Source organism: Chamaea fasciata, unplaced genomic scaffold (assembly GCF_029207755.1).
Source record: "Chamaea fasciata isolate MVZ Bird 193981 ecotype frontalis unplaced genomic scaffold, bChaFas1.0.hap1 SCAF_2, whole genome shotgun sequence".
NCBI classification, from domain to species: domain Eukaryota; kingdom Metazoa; phylum Chordata; class Aves; order Passeriformes; family Sylviidae; genus Chamaea; species Chamaea fasciata.
This window is the reverse complement of record NW_027094087.1, coordinates 54291165-54314684: the sequence shown is the minus strand read 5'-3', so window position 1 is coordinate 54314684 and position 23520 is coordinate 54291165. Positions and strand designations below refer to the sequence as shown.

Here is a 23520-nt window from a genome sequence, read left to right as displayed (position 1 = left end):
GAGAAGCTGAGGTAATGCTGCATCTAACCACCATCAAAGCCTGGTAAGAGAAAGCAGAGCAACTAGACTTGCTGTTGTATAGTAACTTAGAAGTGAATGATGTTGGTTGAGGTGCTCAATTCAATCATGCTACTGTAAGGGTCAGCTAAGCTGCTCTCAGTTCCTGCACCTGTAGGCCATCACAGTTGTCTTGGTAGGCGATGGAATAATGAAACCAAGTTCTTGTTGGAAGCAGTGAGATGAAGCAAAGTAGAGGCTGACAAGAATATAATGTGCTGAATTTCAACTTGCATTGCAGGAGATAAGAACAAAACTTGTAAGTCTTTCTGACTGGTGATAGGTTTGAATTCAAGCTGTACTTCTGCACAGCAAATTTCAAGGGAAGTTAAAAAATTCTTCAGACTTCTGCCTGTTTGTTCACAAAAAGCAAAAATATGATTTATGGTCCTAAAGACAGGAGACAGATCATCAGGGCCGTGGAAATAACTCATACTTTAGCTGCATTTTCCTTTTAGTTTAAGTAAGCTTTGAAATAAGCTTTGAAGGATCAGGCACTAGGCTTAAAATAGCAACAGTGAAGTGAGGAGATCATTACATTCTATTTTTTTTCCTTATGAACAGACATTTTACTTTTTGCATAGGGACATTCCTACTTCCACTTAACAGGTGACCATTCTTCAGTTCAGGCTGGTGACATGGGTAGGAAGCATTTGTGTAGTTTCTGAGGAAAAGATATTTATTCTTACTGTTTGTGCTTATTGATAAACAATGATTTGAACCCAGCTGATTCAGATGAATGCTGGCAAGCATTATTATTTTATGACTTGAGCTCCCATCAGTATTATAATACCTCATTCTTCATAGAGTGGTAGTTAAACAACAAAGCTCAGTAACATTTTTTCCTTCTTATTTTCCTTTGTGTTTGTCTGCTTAGAATGGGAGATGAAGAATGAATAACTGATAAAAAGTCAAAAGCTTTTTTTCTGTGGGTATGAGCAGTGTCTTGGGGGATTGGAATCCATCACTGTTTTCTTGTGTGTACTTACATAAGATCCATTCTTGAAGACCACCACTGTTTCTTTGGGTAGGATTAATTTATAAATAGTTTAGACCCAGGAAGTACAGGTCAGTTTAAAGAATTACCTGAATTGTTTATTTATTTATCTATTTAAAGAAATTAAAGATGCAGTCCTGGTTGCTTGTTTTCTCTCAATGCTGTCATTATTTGCAGATGTCTAACTGTGTATTGGCTAGATCTTTGGATATGTTATATGAGCTTTTGAATCTGTTTGCAACTATTATCTCAGCGTATTGAGTCCTGCAAATAATTGCTTTTTATTAGACCAAATAAATCCTAATTGAATGTTTGCTCTTTTATATGCAGCCTGTTCCATTTCAAAATTGTAAAAGTTTGCACTAGCTTTACTTTGCATAATAAAGATACTGATCTAATTTGCTGTCTCCCTGTAAATCATATTTATTTACTTACTTAAATAAAGTGCAGCTTTTCTAAGTACATCTTTATAATGGTTCAAAAATGTGCCTTCTCTCTTTTTCATCTTTTCAGATTTATCCAAGAATAGGTTAACTGAAGTTCCTACGGAGTTGTGCCATTTTGTGTCACTGGAAACACTAAATCTGTACCACAATTGTATCAAAGTTATACCAGATGCCATAGTAAACTTGCAAATGCTAACTTACTTAAATTTGAGGTAAGTTTATCTTTGCCATGTTTTTTTGTTTATTTGCAAATATGTAAAACTTTTTTTGTCTACACATTATAAAGTTCTGGAAGAACGGACTGCATTTTTTCATGTTACTGCAAAGGGTTATGCAAAACCTCATTGGCTGCAGAGACAGCTCTGTACGAAGGCATCGTAAATGCCAAAATGTAAAAATAATTATTAAAAGAAAACCAAGCAATATTAATCCAGTTCTGTCTCTTAATCTTCTAACAAATCCGGAATGCTAAGCACATCCACACAGTTGTATTCTTTTAATTCACTTCTGATGACAAATTTTGTAAAGCTTGGCATACATTTTGCAGTTAAAAAGATGGAGGGACAGAGGCAGACCATTTATATTTTTCACTATAGGGAATGGAATGGAAGAGTGTGATACTATATCTATCACTAGCATAGTCATATTATGGAAGAAATATAGCTATTGCCTTTTTTAGGAGAAAGTAGCAAAGAATTAGACATCTTTGCCTCCTTTCCGGGAAAAATCTGTGTGAATGCTAATCAGTACAGGGAATTGCTTTTAGTTCAAGTGCAGGTGAATGCACATGTGCTCTTGATGGAGGGCAGGTGAGCCCTTTTTCGACTGGAGCAACTGAGTTTTCTTTGCAGTTAACTATACAAAAACTGTAATAGTGAAGATACAACAGTCTGGTCTTTGCAAGAATGAGGTCTGAGTAGAGGGTGAAATGGCTCTTGGTCTTCTAAATTCAGGGGATGAAGGTTTGATCATCAGTTTTATCAACAGTGAGGATCTGTCTCAAGTCTGTATTATTACTGTACTGCAATTTTGGCCACTGTGGAACACTATTTTGGCTCTAAAAGTTGAAATCGAATAGTGTTTCCTGAGTATCTGCACACATACAAGTAATAGGACTTGAGATTTTGAATTAGTGTTTGTTAAATATACATAACTTAAAAACTGGTTAAGTTATTAAATATACATAAAATGTCTTGGTAAAATTAGGAATCAGAATTAACTTGGTTAGAACTTAATATCATTAAATCATGAATTAGAGTTCTATGTAGTGATAAAATTTGTGAGAGTCATCACAGAACTAGAAGAGATTTTGTATCACATATGAGAGTAAATAAGACAAAATAAAAGGAATTTTTTCATTTGATTAAGTAACTGACTTTTCTCTCAGTTCCAAATTCCCTCTTCACTTGAATGTGCCCTTCCCCCTGTTAGTTGAACCTAGTGAGCAGTCTGAACAAGGAAATACATTCTTGACTTTCTAACCAAGTTGTTTCTTGGCAAGAAATACGTAATAGATTTAAAATGCATATCTTTCTGCCTGCTACCAGCAGAGCCCATATGTTGAATAGCATTAGAAAGTGATGCCAAGAGATCTAAATATAGTCTTTGGGCCTTGGTGGATACCGTTCATGTCTTATTTAAAGAAATTCCTTTGAAACTAATGATGATTTATTACTCACTTGCCCTAGTTATGCTCTGTTCCTTATCTCTTAGTGGGTTCCTTCTGAGTTCTGTGGAGCTTAAAAAATTTATACTTATTTTTTATCTGTGTCTGATCTGCAGCATAGGGTTACTGTTTCAGAGTCTAAGGATTCTCAATGTGAGTTCTTTAGAACTTGAAAAAATATTTCCAAGTATTTTTTTGAAGAAGTTGTGTCTTGGTCTTCTGTAAGGACACTAGAATTAAGAAACCTGGCTTCACAATAAGCATTGATACGTTTTTTCAGCTGCTGCTAGTTAGTAGTCGGATTTCTAATTCTTATTTTCTTTGGGATATTGATAATCTGTCTGTATCCTTGTATATACAACAGAGATATGACGGTAGTTTGCTTCGTACAACATTTTGAGACTGTTGTGTGGAGCATGAGTATTCATCTCTATATGCCGCTTTGTAGCACACTGCTGGATTGGCAATTGAATAAATGGTTTGCAACTTGTGGAATTTTGATTTTTTTTGTTTTTGTTTCACCTCAATATTGCAACTCCTGCTGAAATTATGCAGGACAGTTTTTCCCGTGTGTTTCTGAAGTTCAGCCATCTGTCTTTGCTTTCTGAAGCAAAGCAGGCATGTAGGCAGGAGCCAATAAAAATGGTTTATACTGGAGTGCCACTTTAAGTTACTGTTCATTGTTTTACTACAGGTTAATAATCATAAGAAAAAAAAAGTGTTTTATTTTAAAGAAAAAGTTTAAATATTCTAGGAGAGAGTAATTACTATGTTATTCTGATGAACATAAAGTTTCTTTTGGGAATTGAGCCACAAATTACTATTTTTAATCTTGTGGACTTCACAAAGGGTCATGACATTTATCATCTTTAAACTCTAGCTTAGGAGTCTTGGAAGGAAATGAACCACTGATAGTCCCAGAAATTATTGCTGTATTTACCTGGGTTAATAGCACGGAACCTTAGAACAAGATGTACCAAGTAGACTTCAGCTGTAAATGTGCTTTAAATTAATTGACAAAATAACTATTTTTTCTGTAATTTATATATTTGTCTTTCAGCTGTAACAAAAGGCATCCATTTTAATGGCACATAAAAACAGGAATGTTTAAATACTTGCAAAATACTGTCTCAGTTGACTTTCCTGTGTTCATTAGGAAGGGAAACAGCTGTTCTTTGTGACAAACAGATCTGTTACAATATTGTTAAACTGATACAAGGCATTTTTTCCAGAGTGGTAAATTCCACAATATTGTTAGTCAATAACAATAATTTCTGGTGTGCAAGTGTCTTCTTAATGATTGCAATTTGAAAATTTCAATTTTATCTGCATAAAATATGACCCATGGAAATGAAGAAATTTTGCAACTCTCAGAGTTTGTGAGTATACAGTAGAACATCACTGACGGTTTTAATATTTTTGTTTTGTTTTGTTGCAGTCGAAATCAGCTTTCTTCTTTGCCAGCTTGCCTGTGTGGTCTTCCTCTAAAAGTCTTAATTGCAAGTAACAATAAGCTAGGTTCCCTTCCAGAAGAGATAGGTCAGCTAAAACAGTTAATGGAATTGGTATGTTACTGATCTTTTTGTTTTACACTTTTTATTTTGACTTCTTTTGAGTTTAAATAGAAACACTAAAATTCACTTTTCACGTATATTTGAACAAGTGTTTAATAGTATAATGTAGTTTGCAAAACTTGAGTTTTTAACTTCAAGTGTGTTGGATAGTAACATAAGAGTTTCCTTTATGTTCTTCAGGACTCTTTTAAACAACATCGCTGCCCTTGGTTCATTCAAAGCTCAAAGTTCCTCATCTTCACCATTTTTGCTCACTGCTTGCCCTGGCTCCCTGTTTCACTGTATCTAGTTCGTAAGTTCTGGCGTCAGGCTCTGCAAGGTTGTACACCCCCAGAGCACCCTCCCCTCCTGCTTCCTTTCTGTGTTGCTCCTATCTGCTTACCACACTGCATTCCACTCCTGATACTGGTCAGTCTATTTTCATTTTATTTCACTACATTTGTCATGCAACCTTCCTTTCCTGGAACACCCATCTAAACAGATCTACAAAATGATTATACTCCTCTTGTTTTCAATACTGTTTCTATAAGCAGTAGATCATTTAGAATATATTGTCCAGTCAATGACAGTCTGAAAAAGCAAAACTTATTTGGTACTATAGCATAAAATTAATTTTATTTCACATATTTGTGGAATATATATAAAAGAGAATGCTTCCCTTTCTCTCCCTTTATCTTCCTCTGCTATATATTGTAGGCTGAGACTCTGAATTTTTTATGACATATGTGTTGTGGTTATTTCTGTTCATTTTGACTTTTTGAGATACAAATTGACAAACTGCATTTTGACACTGCTAATTTGTGCATAGTAAAACAACCTGACTTGAACTTCCTTGCAGCTGCTGGTATTTCCATTGACAGCAGTTACCTTGCACATATTTTCTGTACCTCAAAGTGCCTTGTTATCATGTTCTTGTCTTTATAATAGTAGTTTCTCCAGTAAATTACATTACAGAAATTATTAGCATTGCTTGAGGCCCCAGCCCTGCTATTGATTCTTCGTAGGTGGTATGAAGTGGCAACTGTGGGTCTTTTTCCTTCTGATATTCTTGAGCAGCATCCTGTGGTATCAGGCTTCTGTTGCATATTACAATTGACATGGCTGCTGATGAGGATGGTGGAGGTAGTTACCTTTCCTTTCTCAGTTAAGACTGAGTTCAAGACTAGCAAGTTTGTTTTGTTTGGTGAGCTTTACTAATTTATTTTATCAAATATTTAAAAATTTTGTGTGTGTGTGATGGGTTTAGTGAGGTTTACACAGATGGTTCTGATTTATTCTCAAAAATGTGTTGGGTTATAGCACTGTTTTTGTTGTGCTTAAAAAGGACACAATAAAGAGCGATGGTTCCAGTTTTAGAAATAATTTCAGTTAAATTTAGTGCAAAGTTTAGTAAAAACTAAAAGCTTGAAATCAATGTCGAGTATACCTAAAGCAAATGGGGTTTGTTTAGTTCAAGCATATCACGTGTTTAAATTTTGGAATTACAGACTTTCAAATCTCTTTCCAGTCACAGTATAGTTTCAGTGTTACTGTTTGTCATGAAGAACAAAACAATTCTTGCTTTAAAAGTATTTCATATGAGAGACTCTAGCTACATGTCACTTGGGAAGCCTAGAAGGTACATGAGAACTGAAAAAGGTCTGATACTTGTTCTTCGTTATTTAGAAGGCATTGGAGGGTGGCGGGGGGGCTGAATGAAAAACAAGTTTTTGTTAAATTGAGCATGAGTCTTTTCAGATGACCTGATTACACAGTTCGATGCCACCATGTGTGTTTGGTACATTTCTAGGGAAATGAGTGGCACTATTTAACTGGCAATGACATAACTGTGATGTATTGGGAGAAGCAAATAGTGGTAGGATTGAAAGTGGGGATCTGTGTTGGCATGTATAATATAAAGCAGTTTAGATAATAAGGTGATCATTGTTCTAAAATGAGTAAAGCAAACAAAAAGCATTAAGTCATATTGCAGTTGTTGCACAAAAAATTCAGCTGTGTGAGGGCAATGCCAGCCTGAATAGCAGGGGATTCAAGCAGAAGCATCATCCAGTCCTCTGGCAGGGAGTGCTGTTGTTTTGGTGTGTACACAGTGCTAGTGCTGATGCTGGCCTGGGCCAGGGGATAGACCCCGAGATGCCACCTGGCTCTGTGCAGGACATTTCCAAGCATCCTCAGGTTCCCCAAATGTTTCACAAGCTGCATGCAGTGAGATCTGGGTGTACATAGCAAAGGGTTCTTTTTATCTACCCTTTTAATACAAAAATTACCCCTATAGTCACTGTAGAATCATACAAGCATAATTTGGTGCAAATTAGGTCTTTCCCATTAACTCTGCATTTTCCCTTCTGTCCTCTAAATGGGGTAGGTAATGGTTTTCCTACTAGACGTATATATTTTTATGAATTTCATACCTGTAGCACAGAATAATTTTGATACTACATTCAGGAAACTTCCAGGTATTCTTTTAAATTTAGGGTTCTGACAGCTAACTTACTTTGATGCTTGTAACATAAATTTTTCTCCCTGCAGAATACATTGCCATTATTTGGCAAAAAAATTGGTTGGGAAATTTATTTGCTGCAAAAAAAACATTTTAACTCCATCATGCCTCTACTGTCAGCCAGGAGAGTGCAAAATTAGCGTGAAGGTAACCTGAAACTTACTTTCTGCCAAGGAAAAGTAATTGGGCAGAGATGGCTCAGTAATTGTACCCAAACTATCAGTTTTACTGCAGTAAAATTCTATTCTCCATCCTATCAGGCAATATTGCACTTCTGCCTTCTTCAGGTAACAGCACTCTCCCTCTCTGTGATGCTTCTATCTCATATTGGGAGCCTTCAGATTTCTCTAGGATTTATGTCCTTTACCTCATTCATCTAATCAGAGACAGCAGCCTGACCATGTGGGACTTGCTGCCTGCTGTTTGCTAAAAGGGTCCATGTGCTCACGTGCTGGTGTAACTTCTTTTTACTGTTAAGTGTGGCTTCTATGTGACAAGCTCTGACTGAAGCCATGTGCTTTTTAGGAATAATGGCTCAGTTAGGAGTCCTGAGTTTAAAGTTACGTAAGGAGGAAGTTCGCCTCAATTTGAATGGTTTGGATAAACTTCCCTGTGTGTTTGAATAAAAATGTTAATTGGAGTTAGAGTACCTTATTGTTTTTTCTGCTTATCTTGCTGAACATACCTGCTGAATTTGATTGGTTTAAGGCCATTTAAACGTTACCATAAACAAAGGGAAATTGTTGATGATTTTGCTTTCATGCCACTGAGCTTCGTCCCACAGAAATTAATGTTAAATTTCCTTAATTTAATAAACGTTAAATAAAAACCTTACATTTCTCTGATTTTGTCAAATTGCCTTGTCATGGCAGGACATGGCCTACCTGCTGAGAACAAAATAGAATTACTACAAGAAGTCTGATCTCAGCAAATACTGGTTCTCCATGGAACTTGAGTGTTTGCACTTCAGTTACCTGCAAATGTCCCTGAAGCTGAGTTCCAAACTGCTGGTTGCATAATTTCTTTAAAAATTACTAGCTTGGAAACCACAGGTGTTTGATAGTATTGCTTCCATTGCTGCCAAAGAAATGAGAAAGTTCAACACTGTCACATACACACTCATGAAGTCTAATAATAGTCAAGAGCATAACTACAAATAAATGTGACAAGTCTTTGTTTTCCATGGCTGTTCAAACAAAGTAATGAAAAAAGCAAGTTGGACTCCAGTGTTTAGTAGGATAAAGGATACTGCTGTCTAGAGATCTTGTGAATGCTGACATGCTGTCACAACAGATCAGTCTTACTGAGGATGTTTTGAAAGGCTGTAAGTGGAAGTGGACTTTGTTTTTGAGGTTATACACTGACAGCTTTCTTTTTCTTTTTTTGATGCTTCCTCTAGAATTCTCTGTCTCTTTCCCTGACTTTTTCTGGTGTGTGTTCCTAAGTACACTTGGTCTAGAATTTCTTTTCCACAAGGTGACTTTAAATTCTGTGCTCTAAAAATCAAGTATCTAATTATGAAGTAATTTAGGGACTGTAAATTAAAAATAGGACAGTAAAGCTTTAAAAATAAATGATCAGGGAACAGTACAATTAACCAAAGTTTATGACAACTTGGGCAAAAATACACTCATTAGCTGGGATTTTTAATTTCCTTGTCTAAAAGCTACAGTAATTTCCTGACTGTGTTTTGACAAGGGAAGGAAGTCTTGGCAGCAATAAGATTCTATTACAAGAAGAAACTTGTTGGATACAGGGAATAGCATTGCCAGATCACATTTTGGTTTTAGTATAAATTTTTTGTTATCTAGATTTTATGCTCAAAGATAAGGAGTTAATATAATGCTTTTGGTATTAAAGCAAGCATCTTCAAAGACATGACTTGGAAATCTGGCTTCTCAAACTTTTGTAGTGCTCCCAGATACTTTCTAAATCCATTTGAAACAGTTGAGAGAGTAGGAGTATTCTGTTAGCTTTTCAAGAAAATTTGGCATAACCCTATTTAGCTTTAATACTGTGAAATACTGTTTCATTCTTTAGTACAGAAATGACAGCATAATTGGGACATTACTCAGATTTTCAGGTTACCTGGGATTTAAGCATAGGTTTCAATGTCCATTTGGCAGCAAAAGTGATAGCAAGTATTGAACAGTTGTCTCATTGCAGACTGAATCCAAGAAGTTGATCTTTCATGCACATTCATAGCAGTTTCTTGCTTGAAATAGTTAAACAATGCTAGAAAAGCTCTGTCCCTTTTCATTAAGGCCTACTATGTGCTATGCTGATCAAATATATGCCTTTACTGTGCATTACAGAATGCTGTTGCTGTATTACTATTATTTTATTTTGCTTAAATATTCCATCTTGAAGAACAAGAACCTTTTTAAAAACTCAGATCCACACACTTGGATTTTTACATTTCATCCTAACATATTTGGTTATATAATCACTATACTGAACTCTTCATATGAAGAAAAGAGCAAAAAATTAGAACTTCTTAAGTAAGTAATTTTGAATGTTTCCATAGAAATTAAATTAACTTTCAAAATAACTTGTTCTTTAAATAAGAATTTGGTCTGGTTTTAAGTAATGTGCAAACATTTTCCCATGTATCTTTTTTTTTTTGTTGTGATTACAGGACATAGATTGTTGCATTTTTTCAGGTTAATAAAATGTCACAATGATAATAGCAAATTAGCTGTGTTTGTATTATGGAACATGTAGGAGCTGAAAGTTCATTGTTATTTGTTGTTACTGTTTTACTGTAGGATGTCAGCTGTAATGAAATCACAGCTTTACCACAGCAGATAGGCCAGCTGAAATCTTTAAAAGAGCTGAATGTCAGAAGAAATTACCTCGAAGTTTTACCCCAAGGTAAAAGCAAATGAGCAAAAAACAATCTTTACAGTAGCTCTTCTTATTATGAATTTGAAAGTATTTTGAATAATATAAATAGATATGATTAAAAAGTAGCTATTACCTTGTGTTCAAATTTATTCCATTTGGGTCTGCAGAATATTACATTCAATGGTATCCATTGAAGAACAGTGTGTGAGGTTTCTTCATTGTATCTTTATAATTCTAGGCAACTTTTACGTTGAACACATGTCTGAATGCAGTATGGGAATGGTCAGCTGAGTTTCAGTAAAAAAACAGTTTCAAAGAATTTGTTTTAGACTTTATTGTCACTTGTATAAAAATAACACTCTTTTATTTCCCAATATAAAATGGAGTAAATGTTGATCTTATTCCTTCCTGAGTTTGTATTTTCCTGAATGCAAAAGAAGGGTTATTCAGAAATATTTTATTATTTTATGCCAAAAATAAAAACAGATATAACACCTTCTCTCCTTTTTATTACTTTTAGAACTAGTACAGCTTCCCTTGGTAAAATTTGACTTTTCCTGCAATAAAGTGCTTGTGATTCCAATTTGTTTTAGAAAGATGGTGCAGTTACAAGTATTACTGCTTGAGAATAATCCTTTGCAATCTCCACCAGCACAAGTAAGTAAGAGCTATAATTTAAGTTGTGCCTTAATATTGGATGTCTGCTAACACATCTTAGACTATAGAATGTCACCTTCTGCAATTGCAGGCTTCTGAATTTCAGTCTTCACAGAGTGTTGATAGTTGTTGACATCTAAATAAGATACAGGATGTATCTAAATAAGACATGAAAAATACCCTCTGTTCTCAATATGAATTTGTACAGCACTTAAACTAGCACACATCTAGGTGTCCATTCTGTTAGCTGTTTATTTTTTTTTTATATATCTATCTGCATATGAAAGTTAACCTTGGTATATGTATATAATTTTGAAAAAGAGTAGTTATGAATTTCCTGGGTAATTTTTCTTTCTGTTAAAAAGAATCCAGCTCGAGAAGGTTCTACAGTGATTTGCTAACTTTAAGAATATGCAGATTGTCTGAAACACAATCCATGTGAAATTTATTTCACTTTATAGTGTAAGTTTATAGATTGTGAAAGAAATAAAACTCCTCTTTGGAACTGTAGGCCACTCTGAGTAATAAAGATAAATGAATGCAACCTGTGTTTACTGCTTAAAGACAATTTTGCTGTTAACTTACTGGACAGTAGATTCAAACTGCATCTCTGAAAGCTACAATCGTTCATATCAGCAGCTGTTGAAATACTTAAGAATTTTATTACATTGGAGAAATGCTTTTCATAATCAATAGGGATGTTGCCTTTAAACTAAAAAAATACAAAGCAAGAGGTGTACACTTAAAAAGAAAATTCTAAAATGAAGGTGAATTGCATCATAAGTATGCTTGGACACTACTAAAAACTACGTGACCAAGATATAAAGAGCACACTGATAAATTAAATGTCATTTTACATTAATTTTGAAAAATAATTAATTACTCAATTTATAGTTAGTAATGGGCCATACGATAGATTTTAATGTATTTCTTTTTAAGTTAGAAACTCATTTGGACTTTTTAAAAGTAGAATATGGGATTTTCTTGTTTTCTGTCCTAGTCTCTGATGGTATTTATACTGGTACACACAAATAATTGAGTAAATATCTGAAGTACTTATTAATTTAAAAAAAAAGAATAAGATCTATGTTCCTTTAAGTGAAATTTATAATATTAGTTGAATTTCAGGGAGATTTACACCAAGTTACACTTGGAATAAATTACTTTTTTATTCTAGTTTGAAACCTAATTTTTTTCTTGTCCCACAGATTTGTACAAAGGGTAAGGTGCATATATTCAAATATCTGACTGTACAAGCCTGTCAGATTAAAACAGCAGACTCGCTGTATCTCAATGCCATAGAACCACAGCATTTGCCACAACCTGTGGAAGAGAGGTATGAATGAGAATCTCACTTGGTTTTTTCACGTAACACTTACCAACAATAAAATAGTATTTATCTTTAGGTTCCTAAGTTTTTTTTCTTTAGATGCTGTTCAGAGTGTACATTTTTTGCACAGAGATTTCATTTGCTTTTATTGTAATGAAATCCCTGTAAGAGTTTAGGAAATTAAAAATCAGTTCTGATTAAAATTAGCAGCATACTAGTTAAGAGTTTAAAAGTGAACCTTAGTTTAAATCTAACCTCTTTCTGGTGGACTCCTGGAATACGTTGAAAGTAATCAGATGGTAGTTACATTAGGTGTTGGCTTGATCCATCGATCTATCCGTCTACATATTAAATAAATTTTAATTTCATGTGTTGTTTTTTGATTTTTATAATGTATATGTGATTTGTATGTTTACACATTTGTGACAGCGTAGTCTTTTTTAATTAATCCAAAGTCATCTGTCAAACAAAGAGAACTACATGAATGTTGAGATACTTTTAAAATGAAGTGTGCTGATTTGTTAGCAAAATGAGGCAAAATCTTCTGTATCTTGCATCAGATGTGTAGGAAATGGCATCTTGTACCACAGTTTAAGGACAGGAACCAGATACAACGCAGCTCCTTTCTAGGAGAATCTCCATAGCTGGTTGGAAATCAGCTTTTAGCCCAGTCTTTCTTTGTTGACAAGGGCAATGTAATATAACCAATCAGAGAAAGTATGATATTTTGAGGAGAACTCAATGAAAACCAAGTGTTGATATGAATAATAGTAGAGGTGTTACTGCTAAAACCCTGGGAGGAAAAAACTAAGAGCTGTTATGGAATCCCCCTTTCAGTCATCTCAATAAGGTTTGAATCAAATTGTTTTCCTCCATGTACCTTTGGAGATCCCTTTGTGAACTTCTATCAGATAAATGTCAGAGGTGAGAAGAATCCAGGATGAAGAGTAAGGTGTTCCATTTGTGGAACACCTACTGATTTTCTGTTTTGTTCTTTTAGCATACAAGAAAATTGACAGGTGTGTCATGTCCTGTCTGGTATTTTAGTCCTATTGAAGAATACAGATTAGGGTAAGGGGATGGTCCGGAGTAGATTTCTGAAGGTAGTTTCTACAAAACACTCTTCAGTGTTTACTGATTCAAGGTAATTTACATTAGGATTAATGAATCAGATACCTTTTTCATGTGAAAACAGATAAAGCTCCTTTCTTAAATTGCTGTGTCAATCTGATTTCAGTATCACAGCTTTCAGGATACTAAATAAAGGGATAATTAGGTATATTTTAAAAAAAGTTAGGTGGCGAGAGTATTGCATCTAATAGTCCACTCTAAAATGAGTAGAGGTCATATTGGGTAATGAAACCAGAATAGCGAGCAGTTGTCATTATTACAGTAATTTTCTCAAAAACCTAAATTCCAAAGTCTATTTTAAGGCACCAAATGGAGGTTTCTGTGTTAATAATTACTTCAACCCTGAGGGAGATATGAGTTCTGTTTTAATGGATCAATGGTTACAATTAAATCAGTTGACTTCACTTTGAGTTTTACTATTTTGGTTTCTTCTCCCATGGCTAAATTGCTTCAGTCCTGTGCTGCTTGCCGAGTAACTCAGCAGTTTTTCCTACAGTATAGACTGAAGCAAGCTGATAGCAGACGATTTCTGTTGTTTCGTTAATCCTTAGGCTAACTAGCCATTCAATCTGATCTATTTTACCTTCACCAGATTGTAAATGTTTATGTTTTATTGTACTAGGTTATTTCTCCTTTACCATTAAGAATAGTTATGAATTTGCTCAGAGTTAAGTGAAACCAGAACAGAATTTGAAAGTAAATGCTATGGTAGCTTTTTACTGATTTTTAATTTTTTATTCACATCTAGCATTGATGACATCTACCCAAGTAAAAAGGATTCAGATTCAGGTGTTGGTAGTGATAATGGTGATAAACGTTTGTCAGCAACAGAGGTAAGTTACCTGCCTTTTGTGTCAAACTCCTCTCCCAACACTCATATTTTGGCTGTGCTTTAAGTTGGGGAATAATGTGAAAAGATTTTTAGATTTAAAAACTCTGCAACCATATCCTTGACATGAATTTTACACTAAGAAATGGCTAAAACAAAGATAAAAGGAGATTTTTTAAAATTTTTTTTGTCTGTGCGCTATTTAGAGTGGGCAGTGAGACACTTACTTCCAAATGGTTACTTACTTGCCAGTAGTGAAAATTCTCTAAGGTTTTCTGGCAGTTTACATCATCTAGAGAATGAGAAGCAAACCAAATTCAACATCTGCTGTTTTCAACAAAGTAAACATACTAACAGGTTACAAGCTGGTGGCTTCTCACATATTTTTCTCTTTGCCTGATTACTCTTTCTGTTGGGAATTTACAGTGCCCAGTCCCAATATGTTCTGTGATGGTGTTATGTGAGATTGCTATCATGTAGGAACTTTAGAAACTTTGCAGATTTTAATGTGTTTTAACGTTCTGGCAGCTAGGGAATGCTGAAAATAAACCTTCAGGTCTTTTCCTGAACTTTACTGTCTGAGCAAAGAGAAACGAGAGCTTTGTGAGACTAGTGTTCTCCTAAGCAGCTAGAACTGATTCACAGAGGTTTTTTTTCTGAGGCACTGCTTAGCTGAACAGGGCACTAAATCTATGTGGAGTTGAACTGAATAGATAATGATAAATAAGTAAATAATTAGCAGTATAAATCAGTGATGATGATCTTTCTGAAATGTACAATAACAGAATTTGTGGTCTGACCTAATGAGAAATGTCTCACAGTAAAAGGATGACCTTCTTGCTACTTAAAATAACTTTACTCTGATTCTTTAGTGTTTTCCTCCTCCTTTGAGGAAAAGGGATTTTGTTTCTCTTGAAACAAATGTATGAAGAATCAAGCTTAGGTACTGAATTTCTAGTTAATCAAAAGCCAATTGAACATGAATCCACTTACTCACTGGTCTTTTAAATACAATAGTACTTTTAAAAACCCTGCGTGAATTTCCAAGTGTTTGGGGAAGTTTCTTGGTAGATGGAAGTGAAGCAAAATTGTTATGATTTCTAGCCAAATCTCTAATGGTTTACCTCTTGCTATAAGAGCATTCAGTCTCTTCAGAGTCACTTAAAAACTGTTTTGCCAGTCTTACACTTCCTGAAGCTCAGTTGGCTTGTTAATGAAACTGTTATGCTAGAATTTCCTATTTAGCTATAAATATCACCTTTAGAAAATAGATCATGTTACCTGTAATCAAAATACAGCAATTGAAATGCTGCAAAAATACTTTGAAGACTGCCAGCAGTGAACCAGTACATTTTTAACTGCACAAAGCTTTTTTAATATGAAAATGATTTACTCATTCTATTCCTACATGACTGCTGCTCTACATTTAAGGAGAAATAGATGCTGAGATCAGTAATCCCAAATGCATTTGGTAAATTCACCGCTCACTTTCCTTCTGATGCGTCCTTTAATACCTGTGTGACACATGGGAATTGTGTAAGAAATATTAGCATGATGCAAATACAGGTTCACACGTGTTGTTAGTTACAGTCAGAAAGTTACATACCAAATACTGGATAAACATTAAATGGTCAGTCATGAAACAATCATTAAAACATGTTTCTGAGTGTTTTTTTAATGAATATAAGCATCTGTTTAGTCTGGAGAGTAGTAGCTATTGAGTTTCTGTTCTTTTGCAGAACATACTACAACGTCATTTTTCAGGTGTAACTTAATAACAAATGAATCACTTGTTTTGAACACTAATGTCGGTTTCAGGAAGCTTGCTATTTGACTTTGGGTGAATACAGAGGAGCGAGTACTTGATGAAATCAACTGTTCATGTGTCTTTTTTGGACTTGGTAGAGTCCTTACAGCATCAGTTTTCCCAGCTGTAGACATTTGGGCATTTCAAGTGAAAGATATCTTGTAGCATTGCTGTAAAATTGATCATTGCAACTTGAGGGGAAATTAAGGCAGTGTACCATCTACCTTGTCTTTTAGGAAAAATAGAACATTTTAATTAATTTTCCCCCTTCATTTGGCCTCATTTTTCCTTTTGTTAAAATTAATTAGAATGAGATTAGAATGGTATCTGTGCTTTATTACTGGTATGAGTGATGCACTAGTACCAGCAGGAATACATATGAAGGATCTTTCAAAGTGCATTCTCTCAATTCTGTCTTAGAATAATGTTAGGTATTTTTGATTCTTATATGTCTATTGTCTTCTGTTGCTGTCTGAATAAAAAATAAAACAGTGGAAGAAGGAAGTTAGATACAGTATTTCACCTGTGAAGGAGTGATACTTCGGTATTATCCAAGGCTGCTTTGGATAGTTTTTCTTTGGTAGTATAGTAGCAGGAAACACCTGAAAAATTAATTGCAGAATTCTGTAGGTTGTGAAAGTGAGACATTGCCTTTTAAAGGAATATTTTCTTGTTTCCAAATTGAATGGTCTGTTCCTTTTTTTTATGCCAACATTCCAAAATATTTTCCTCGAAGTGAATATTACTCCACTGAGAAAAAAAAAACAACGTACCTGTTTCGGATCCAGAACTTCTAATGATGTGTGTAGGAACATTTTACTGTACTGTTTTCAAAGGAGAGTTGAAAAATGAACACAACGTGAACTTTCAGCTAGAATTATTAAATTTACTACTTAAATGTCATATGAGATACATCCTGAAAGGGAAGGAACTTTGGTGTAACCTTGGTTGTCCGAATGTATTATACTGTACCAGTCTTTTTTTTTTAAGCTGTTGGATTACCACTGCTTCAGATCTAAAGGACTTTTGTGCTTAGGGTACTTGGCGTGTCATTTATTTTCTGTTGAAAACGCTAATTGGTTTTCTTTTTTAAATACCACTAATTTTAAAATCTAAAATTTTTTTTGAAAAGGCTTTATGAAGCTCCTGAAAACACTTTTGAATTTTTTCTCCTTAATCTGAAGAATACAGCCAGTGAATTCATAGAGTTGATAACATGCAGTTTATTCATCAGAAAGAACATTAATCGTGGTCCACGTTTACAATTTGGTTTGAGTCCAAGGTATTTTTGGAAAATAGGAATAACCACATGTATCTTTGATAGAGTTTTTAAGAGCAAGGTGGATTTGCTCCATCCTTTATCACAAACTTTAGCTTTAGGAGTTATAAAAAATACTTTGTACATCAATTATGAACATATGAAAACAGCAAGAATGGCAAACTTTTACTAGAAGCTAGCTAGAATTAAATAACTGATTATATGTAAAACATTTCATTGCAGATCTTTTTTGTTACAGTGGTCTGAACTGATAAAATGGGGAATATAATTTCCTTAAAAATATTTTTTTTTAGGGATATGAAGCAAAGTGCTATATGTATTATAGCAGTTATAATTACAGAATACATGTATGGAAAATGTATGCACAGAGTAGAAAGTTACAGAAACACAGAGCATTTAAAGAATAAGCAACACCCATGTGTTTACTGGAAAATACATTTGCAAAGTTCTGTTGTAGTGATAAGTTCTCTGTCTCTGGGAGCAAGAATAAAAACTTGCCCTCTTCTGCAAAGTGTAGTTTTGCTTTAGATCACCCAAGGAGCGGATGTGAGCAGGTCCCACCTGAGCAGGTCACTGCTGGCCCTGCAGAGAAACAGAGCCAGCAATGACCTGGGACAGAATTGTGTCTGTGCTTCCTTGTGCAGCTGCCATCTGTCAAGTGATAGACAGGATGGGCTTGCAAATACAAGTTGTGTGTTTTGGTACACCAGGTAATACAGCTGAAAAAATGGGTGAGCTTTTAAGTCAGAAAAAGCTAGTGTACTTGAGAGTTTTTTGGTTGGGGTTTTTTGTTTGTTTGTTTGTTTTTTTGTGAGTTTTTGTTTTGGTTGGTTGGTTGGTTTGTTAGCTCTGTCAGTTAATATAATTAAAGATGTTTCCTTGGTTGATATTGATCTTGCTTGCTGTAGCCATTTAGTTCAAAAGCTGCGTGGTAAAGCAGGTAAGAAGAGTCATGGAGGGAAAGAAAAAAAAAAGGCTGTGATATGAGGCTCAGTGTTTCTACAGACTTTGGTAGCTACAAGGAGGCTGGCCCTGTTTTCAGCTGCCCTAGGGAAGCACAGGGAGCAGCGCAGTGCCGTGGTGTCAGTGCAAGGAGAGGACTAGTGCAGTGAGTAAGACAGGAAAAGAGGACATGTGAATTGTTCTACTTGGCAAACCTCCTGTGAGGATGTATTCAGCATGACTACAACTTCTTACAACAGGATGTGGTCATGTTAGATGCTCTAGTATCCTCTTCCATGTTAACTTGCAGCTCTTTAGTCAGCACTCTTGTTGACATGTACATTTTTATCATTCTTGGTTTGAGCTGGGACTAGTGTTTCTCTTATTTTTTTCCTAGCCATCTGATGAAGATACTATCAGCTTTAATGTTCCAATGTCGGACATTGTGGAAGAAGATCATATTATAAAGGATGATTCAGGTCACCATGCTAACTCAAGAAAAGGTTGGAATGTAAAAAACATGGATGTTAAATACAGGGAAATTCTGTTGTTGGTTCCATGCCTGCCTACTTACCCAGAAGGCTTTGGGCATGCATATGCAGTTGTGTAAAAATGAGATAAGTGTGCTACTTAGAAAATCTTTACTATGCTGAATTGAGTCTGTCTAGTAATCTTCCACAGAAATTCCAAAAAACTTGCTGCACCTTGTCTCAAGAGTTAATAAGATCTGATTTTGACTGGGGGAAGAAAAGTTAAAGTTGGTTTGAGCGATGCTATCCAACAACTAATATCAATGTTCAGTAATTTAGCAAAGTGCAATAAGAGAGTCTATTTCTGTAGCTGGACTTAGTGTGTGTTATAAAGCTTTTTTAGTCAGCATCACCTCTGGAAACGAATAAATCTCTTTGTTTTCATGAGAGGTCTAATTTTGTCCAGTTTTTTTAAAGTAACATATATTTTTCTGAATTGCACTACATACTGATGAAAAAGTTCTGCACATACTAATAATAAGTGGCAGGATGAAGTCAGCAAGTTGCTTATGGAAACCACATAAATAGGAGATGGCCTATCCTCAGTGTTACTCACTTTACTGAACTCTGTTGAGATACTCATCAGAATTTGGTAGAATATGAAGAGAGATAACAGGATTATATCCTACAGTGTTTATTAGCAAACTGGAGAGGGTAAATCATAGGATCATATCCTTGGAAATAGTATATGTAGGCAAGAGATTGGGACAGGCTCTGAATAATTTTGCTGGGTGTTTGGTGGTTTGTTACAGCATGGTAACTGAAATTACATTCAATTGCAAGTCATTGCCTAAGAGATCTGAATGTCTTAAGGCACTGCACAGTTGTCCAGCTGTGCTCTTGTGTTGGTACTGGCAAGACAGAGTTGGTGTAGTTCAAAAGTGGCTCCATCAATGCCTGCTGTGGTGCTTCTGATACATGGCTGTGTATGTCCAGGGAATGGATTTATTACAACTTAGAAATGAATTGACATCACTGTTTACAATAAAGGGATCTTAACCTGTTTGAAACTTTTAAGGTGAATTTAAACTTTGTTTTTGAAATCATTCTTCTAACTTTTTTCATTTCATTGCTATTCCTAGTGGAATTCCATCAAGGACCTTCACATGTGTTTGTCAATGATAAGTCACGAGAAACAGGAAACCAGTTTGATGAATCGGATACTCTTACTACTGAATTTATGAGTTACATTAAGGCAAGTTTGTGACAATGATAAGTGGGGGAAGTATTCCCACTATTCTTATAAGTGCAGAATAAATAGGAATGATAAACTGCAGATATTTTAAGGAATAAGAGGCTGCAGCTGATATTAATTTTTTTTTTAAATATACAGAAAGCAAAAGTAAGCAGGTAGGTGTAAAATTATTACAATTGATCTAATACAATTTAGCCAGAACTCTGTTTAGGATTTGTGAGAGCTATCCTTTAACTAGTTTAAGGCTTTAAGGAAAATGGCAGGTTTGTTCTGTGCTATTTGCTATATATTTTAATTAGAGTTATTTGTTGTTTATTACATTGCTAAAATACAAGATGACTTTGTGTTAGCTAAATGTGTTAGCTAAATTGTGTGGTGGCTAAAGTTTTGGAGTAATATTATGGTAGAAAAATGCATTTTCTTAATTTTTTAAACATTATCGTAGCAGTTGTGGGATCCTTAAATTATATCAAATCACCTTCCAGAATAAGTGCTGCATTTTTGTTGTCTTATGGTGTGTACCTTTGTTATAGGAAAACATCATGGTCTTTATTCCTGTAAGGTGAAGAAAGATGAAAAAGAATGGCTTTATTTATTCTACTAGGGATTGTCTCTGGGAAATGAACCATCATTGGAGAGTGTTAGAGAAGCTGGTACACTCTTCAGTGTCACATACAGCAGAATTTGATAGAATTTATTAGTACGGGAGGATGCAACTGATGTACCAAACACATACAAAAGAGGATAAGCCTCTGTTTTCTGCTGTTCCTTCTCTATAAGTACAAATACACTTTCATCCAGAGAGCTTCTGTCTTTACTGGCAGCTGAACTACTTCAGTGCTTCTGCCTGTCTGAGATGAAAGAGTTGCAAAACACCAAATGGAAGCATAAAAGAGATTCAAGTTTTCAAATAAATAGCACTTCATATTTATAGGTGTGGGGGATCCGGTTTATGACTACACTGAACCCAAAATAACTGCCTGACTGATATGAATTCCTGGATGCAACTTTTGTTCCAATTTGTTCCTTTTAAAAAATAAATGATTCATGACTGTCAAAATTGTCAAATATGAATCCTGTTAATAATTATGCATGAAGTACATAATTGCCACTGTTTGCATGTTTGGAATTTCCTTACTTCGTAAACAAATCTGGCTGCAGTAGGAGAACAAGTAGGAGGAGAGTTGGGATCGTGGTTAATTGAAGCATTGTTTCTATATGCCAGAAAGTCACAAATGGAATCTGGGACATAGAACAAAGAATTCTTATGCTGCTTGACTTTTTTTTACAGTTAAAGGAGGGTAAAGGGCTGCTGACCTCAATAAAATATTCTGAATAGAAGATCTTGTAATCAGTATCTTAAAAGGGGGTAGAGTGAGGAATGGAGAAGTGTTGGATTGCTTCAACCAGCCAACCTAAAATGTTACATAAATTAGGTCAGTGTTGAGTCGGACAGCAAAATTTATCTGCCTACCTAATTGCAAAGTTCAGTTCTCATTATCACGTTTGTCTGCTTACAGAGCAGAGCAGCAGAGTGTGATGAGTTATTGAGAATAGAGGAGGACACGCAATGGCAAGCAGACGAAATGTGAGTATTTTTTATGTGTCTATTAATAATTAGCTATGTCATTTAATTAGTTTGACCAGGACTGGTATGATTTTACTGTTTAATAATTTTGTATATTTGGAGACATGAGAGTGGCATAACCTTGTACTCTGTGTGTGCTCAGTGTTTTACATTTTATTGCTGAGGAGAGTGGATGTTATATTACAACTAATTAATTTGTATACACTGTTTATTTTTGTCTATGTATAATGCAATCTTTTTTAATTAGGTGCTTTGCTATTTTGTTTATAAAAGGCATTGCTGAAAAAATATCATCAAAACTTGTAAGATCTAAATTTAATGTACATTTAAAAACATCAATTTAATTAGAAAACATCTTTTTTTTTCTTACTTATCATAATTTTAACCTTGAAGCAGTCATTAGTTTATAGATATTAATTCCAGAGTAGAACAAATGAACATGAGTTGTTGAGATAAGTGCATAAGGAAAGGGAATTTACCATGACTGTACTGTGAAGCTGTCACTCATCAGAACAGTGTAGTCCTAAATGATATTAAAAAAAACCCCAAACCTGAAGGGAGGAAAGAGTAAGTACTTTTTGACAGAGCCTTACTGGCAGAACTAATGGAAGGTTATATTTCTGCTCCCCAAAAAGAATTATAAATGTTGAAAAGCAAAAGAAAGCAAGCTGGCCCATATAATACTTCGCTGTGTTTAATGTTTGTGCTGAAACAATGCATGGGATGGGTGCCTTTCAGAGTCAGATATTGGTAAATAAATTTTTGATTTTAGAAGTCATTCTGTTTAATTGAATGCTAGAAGTTTTACTTCATCACATTTATTTATGTATGTATTAGACTGGGGGGCTTTGTTAAGGATGAAATGTTGGAGAGTTTTTTTCAGAAGAAGCTCTTTCCTTAAATTCAGCACATCCCAATGTGCAGAGACGCTGTTTTTCCCCCATAGTGTTTGTATGCCAGTTGGAAGGTAAAGCTCACACACTGAAATTCAGACTACCCTTGATAATTGCTCTTGTACCTTTTTTTTGAATGTTTTTGTTTTCTGTTATAGAATAAATTTATCAGAAGAACACACTATTGATATAGCAATGATAGAACAACTAAGAGAAGCAGTAGATTTATTACAAGATTCCAACAGGTATGCTTACAATAGCTGATATAATAATATAACGTAATCTGTTTTAAGTTTTTTGTGAATTAGCTTAGAGTTCTCTTTTAGCTGACAGCTGGAAGCTCTCTGGAGTTACCAAGTGCTTTGTTAGCATACCAGGGTGTGCAAGGTAGTTTAGAGGGAAACTCACATTCGCTCTCGAGAATCTAGACAAAATTCCCAGTAAATTAAGGTATAAAAGAAACCTAAAATCAGAGGTGGGGATACCCCTTAACCATTCATCTCACGTACACTGATGTGATTATCTGAAGTTTTGTCTAGGATTGTCGCATTTCTTGTAGGGACTATAAATTTTCCTCTTACTCATACTTGGTATGTGTTGTTGGAATGAGAAGGGCTTCTGGCCCATCTTTATGCCAATTCAATGAAGCACATAAAGGAGGTGCCTGAATTAATGGTGAAGTTTCTTTAGTTTTCTGAAATCCAAAGGAGAAAGAAGAGGCAAAAAGAGTTATTTAGATTTCCCCTGATTACAGAAGGCAAGCATTTATAGTTTAGATGCCCATTTTAAGTGGCCTGAGTTGCATAGAATGGCTCTGGAACTGTGGCTAAACAAAAGAATAAGTATTTAAAAGAAAACAAGTGCTTGCTTTACTGGAAAAATATGAAAATAGTGGTGCCTGTAGTTCTGTCTGTCCAGATGCTTGCTATTGCTTTTCTTAGTGTACTTACCTTCAGAAATTAGGTTCATTTCAAAACTCATTTTAATTCTTAATTCTATGAGGTAGCTGGTTTACAGCTTTGTTTTTCTGAAGATTAGAAACCTTCTTGTCACTTCAGCCTTAAGTATTCTTGGTTCTCTTTCCTCCCTTGATAGCTGCTTGCTTTTGTGACTACACTGTTCTTTATTTTAAATGCCAACTTTGAGCTGCTTTTTCACCTAGCAGACTTTTGTACTTTTAGGGACAGAAATTGATTCCTGTTAGGATTTCTAGAGAGACAGCTGGCTTTATTTTGCATCATGTGAAGAATAC

General features: G+C 34.9%; 1 protein-coding gene across 4 annotated transcripts in view; it reads left to right on the top strand.

Annotated features, from left to right (window-relative positions):
• LRCH1 (leucine rich repeats and calponin homology domain containing 1) overlaps positions 1 to 23520 on the top strand; it is a 116326-nt gene that overhangs the window by 52419 nt on the left and 40387 nt on the right. For 3 of the 4 annotated variants that reach the window (XM_066176173.1, XM_066176175.1, XM_066176171.1), the window contains exons 2-11: positions 1568 to 1712; positions 4605 to 4731; positions 10009 to 10114; positions 10608 to 10744; positions 11953 to 12080; positions 13954 to 14038; positions 18460 to 18565; positions 19675 to 19787; positions 21308 to 21375; positions 22427 to 22513. In XM_066176173.1, coding sequence (XP_066032270.1) covers positions 1568 to 1712; positions 4605 to 4731; positions 10009 to 10114; positions 10608 to 10744; positions 11953 to 12080; positions 13954 to 14038; positions 18460 to 18565; positions 19675 to 19787; positions 21308 to 21375; positions 22427 to 22513 — 1102 coding nt within the window. The remainder of the gene's footprint in view (positions 1 to 1567; positions 1713 to 4604; positions 4732 to 10008; positions 10115 to 10607; positions 10745 to 11952; positions 12081 to 13953; positions 14039 to 18459; positions 18566 to 19674; positions 19788 to 21307; positions 21376 to 22426; positions 22514 to 23520) is intronic. The other variant, XM_066176172.1, reaches the window with a different exon arrangement.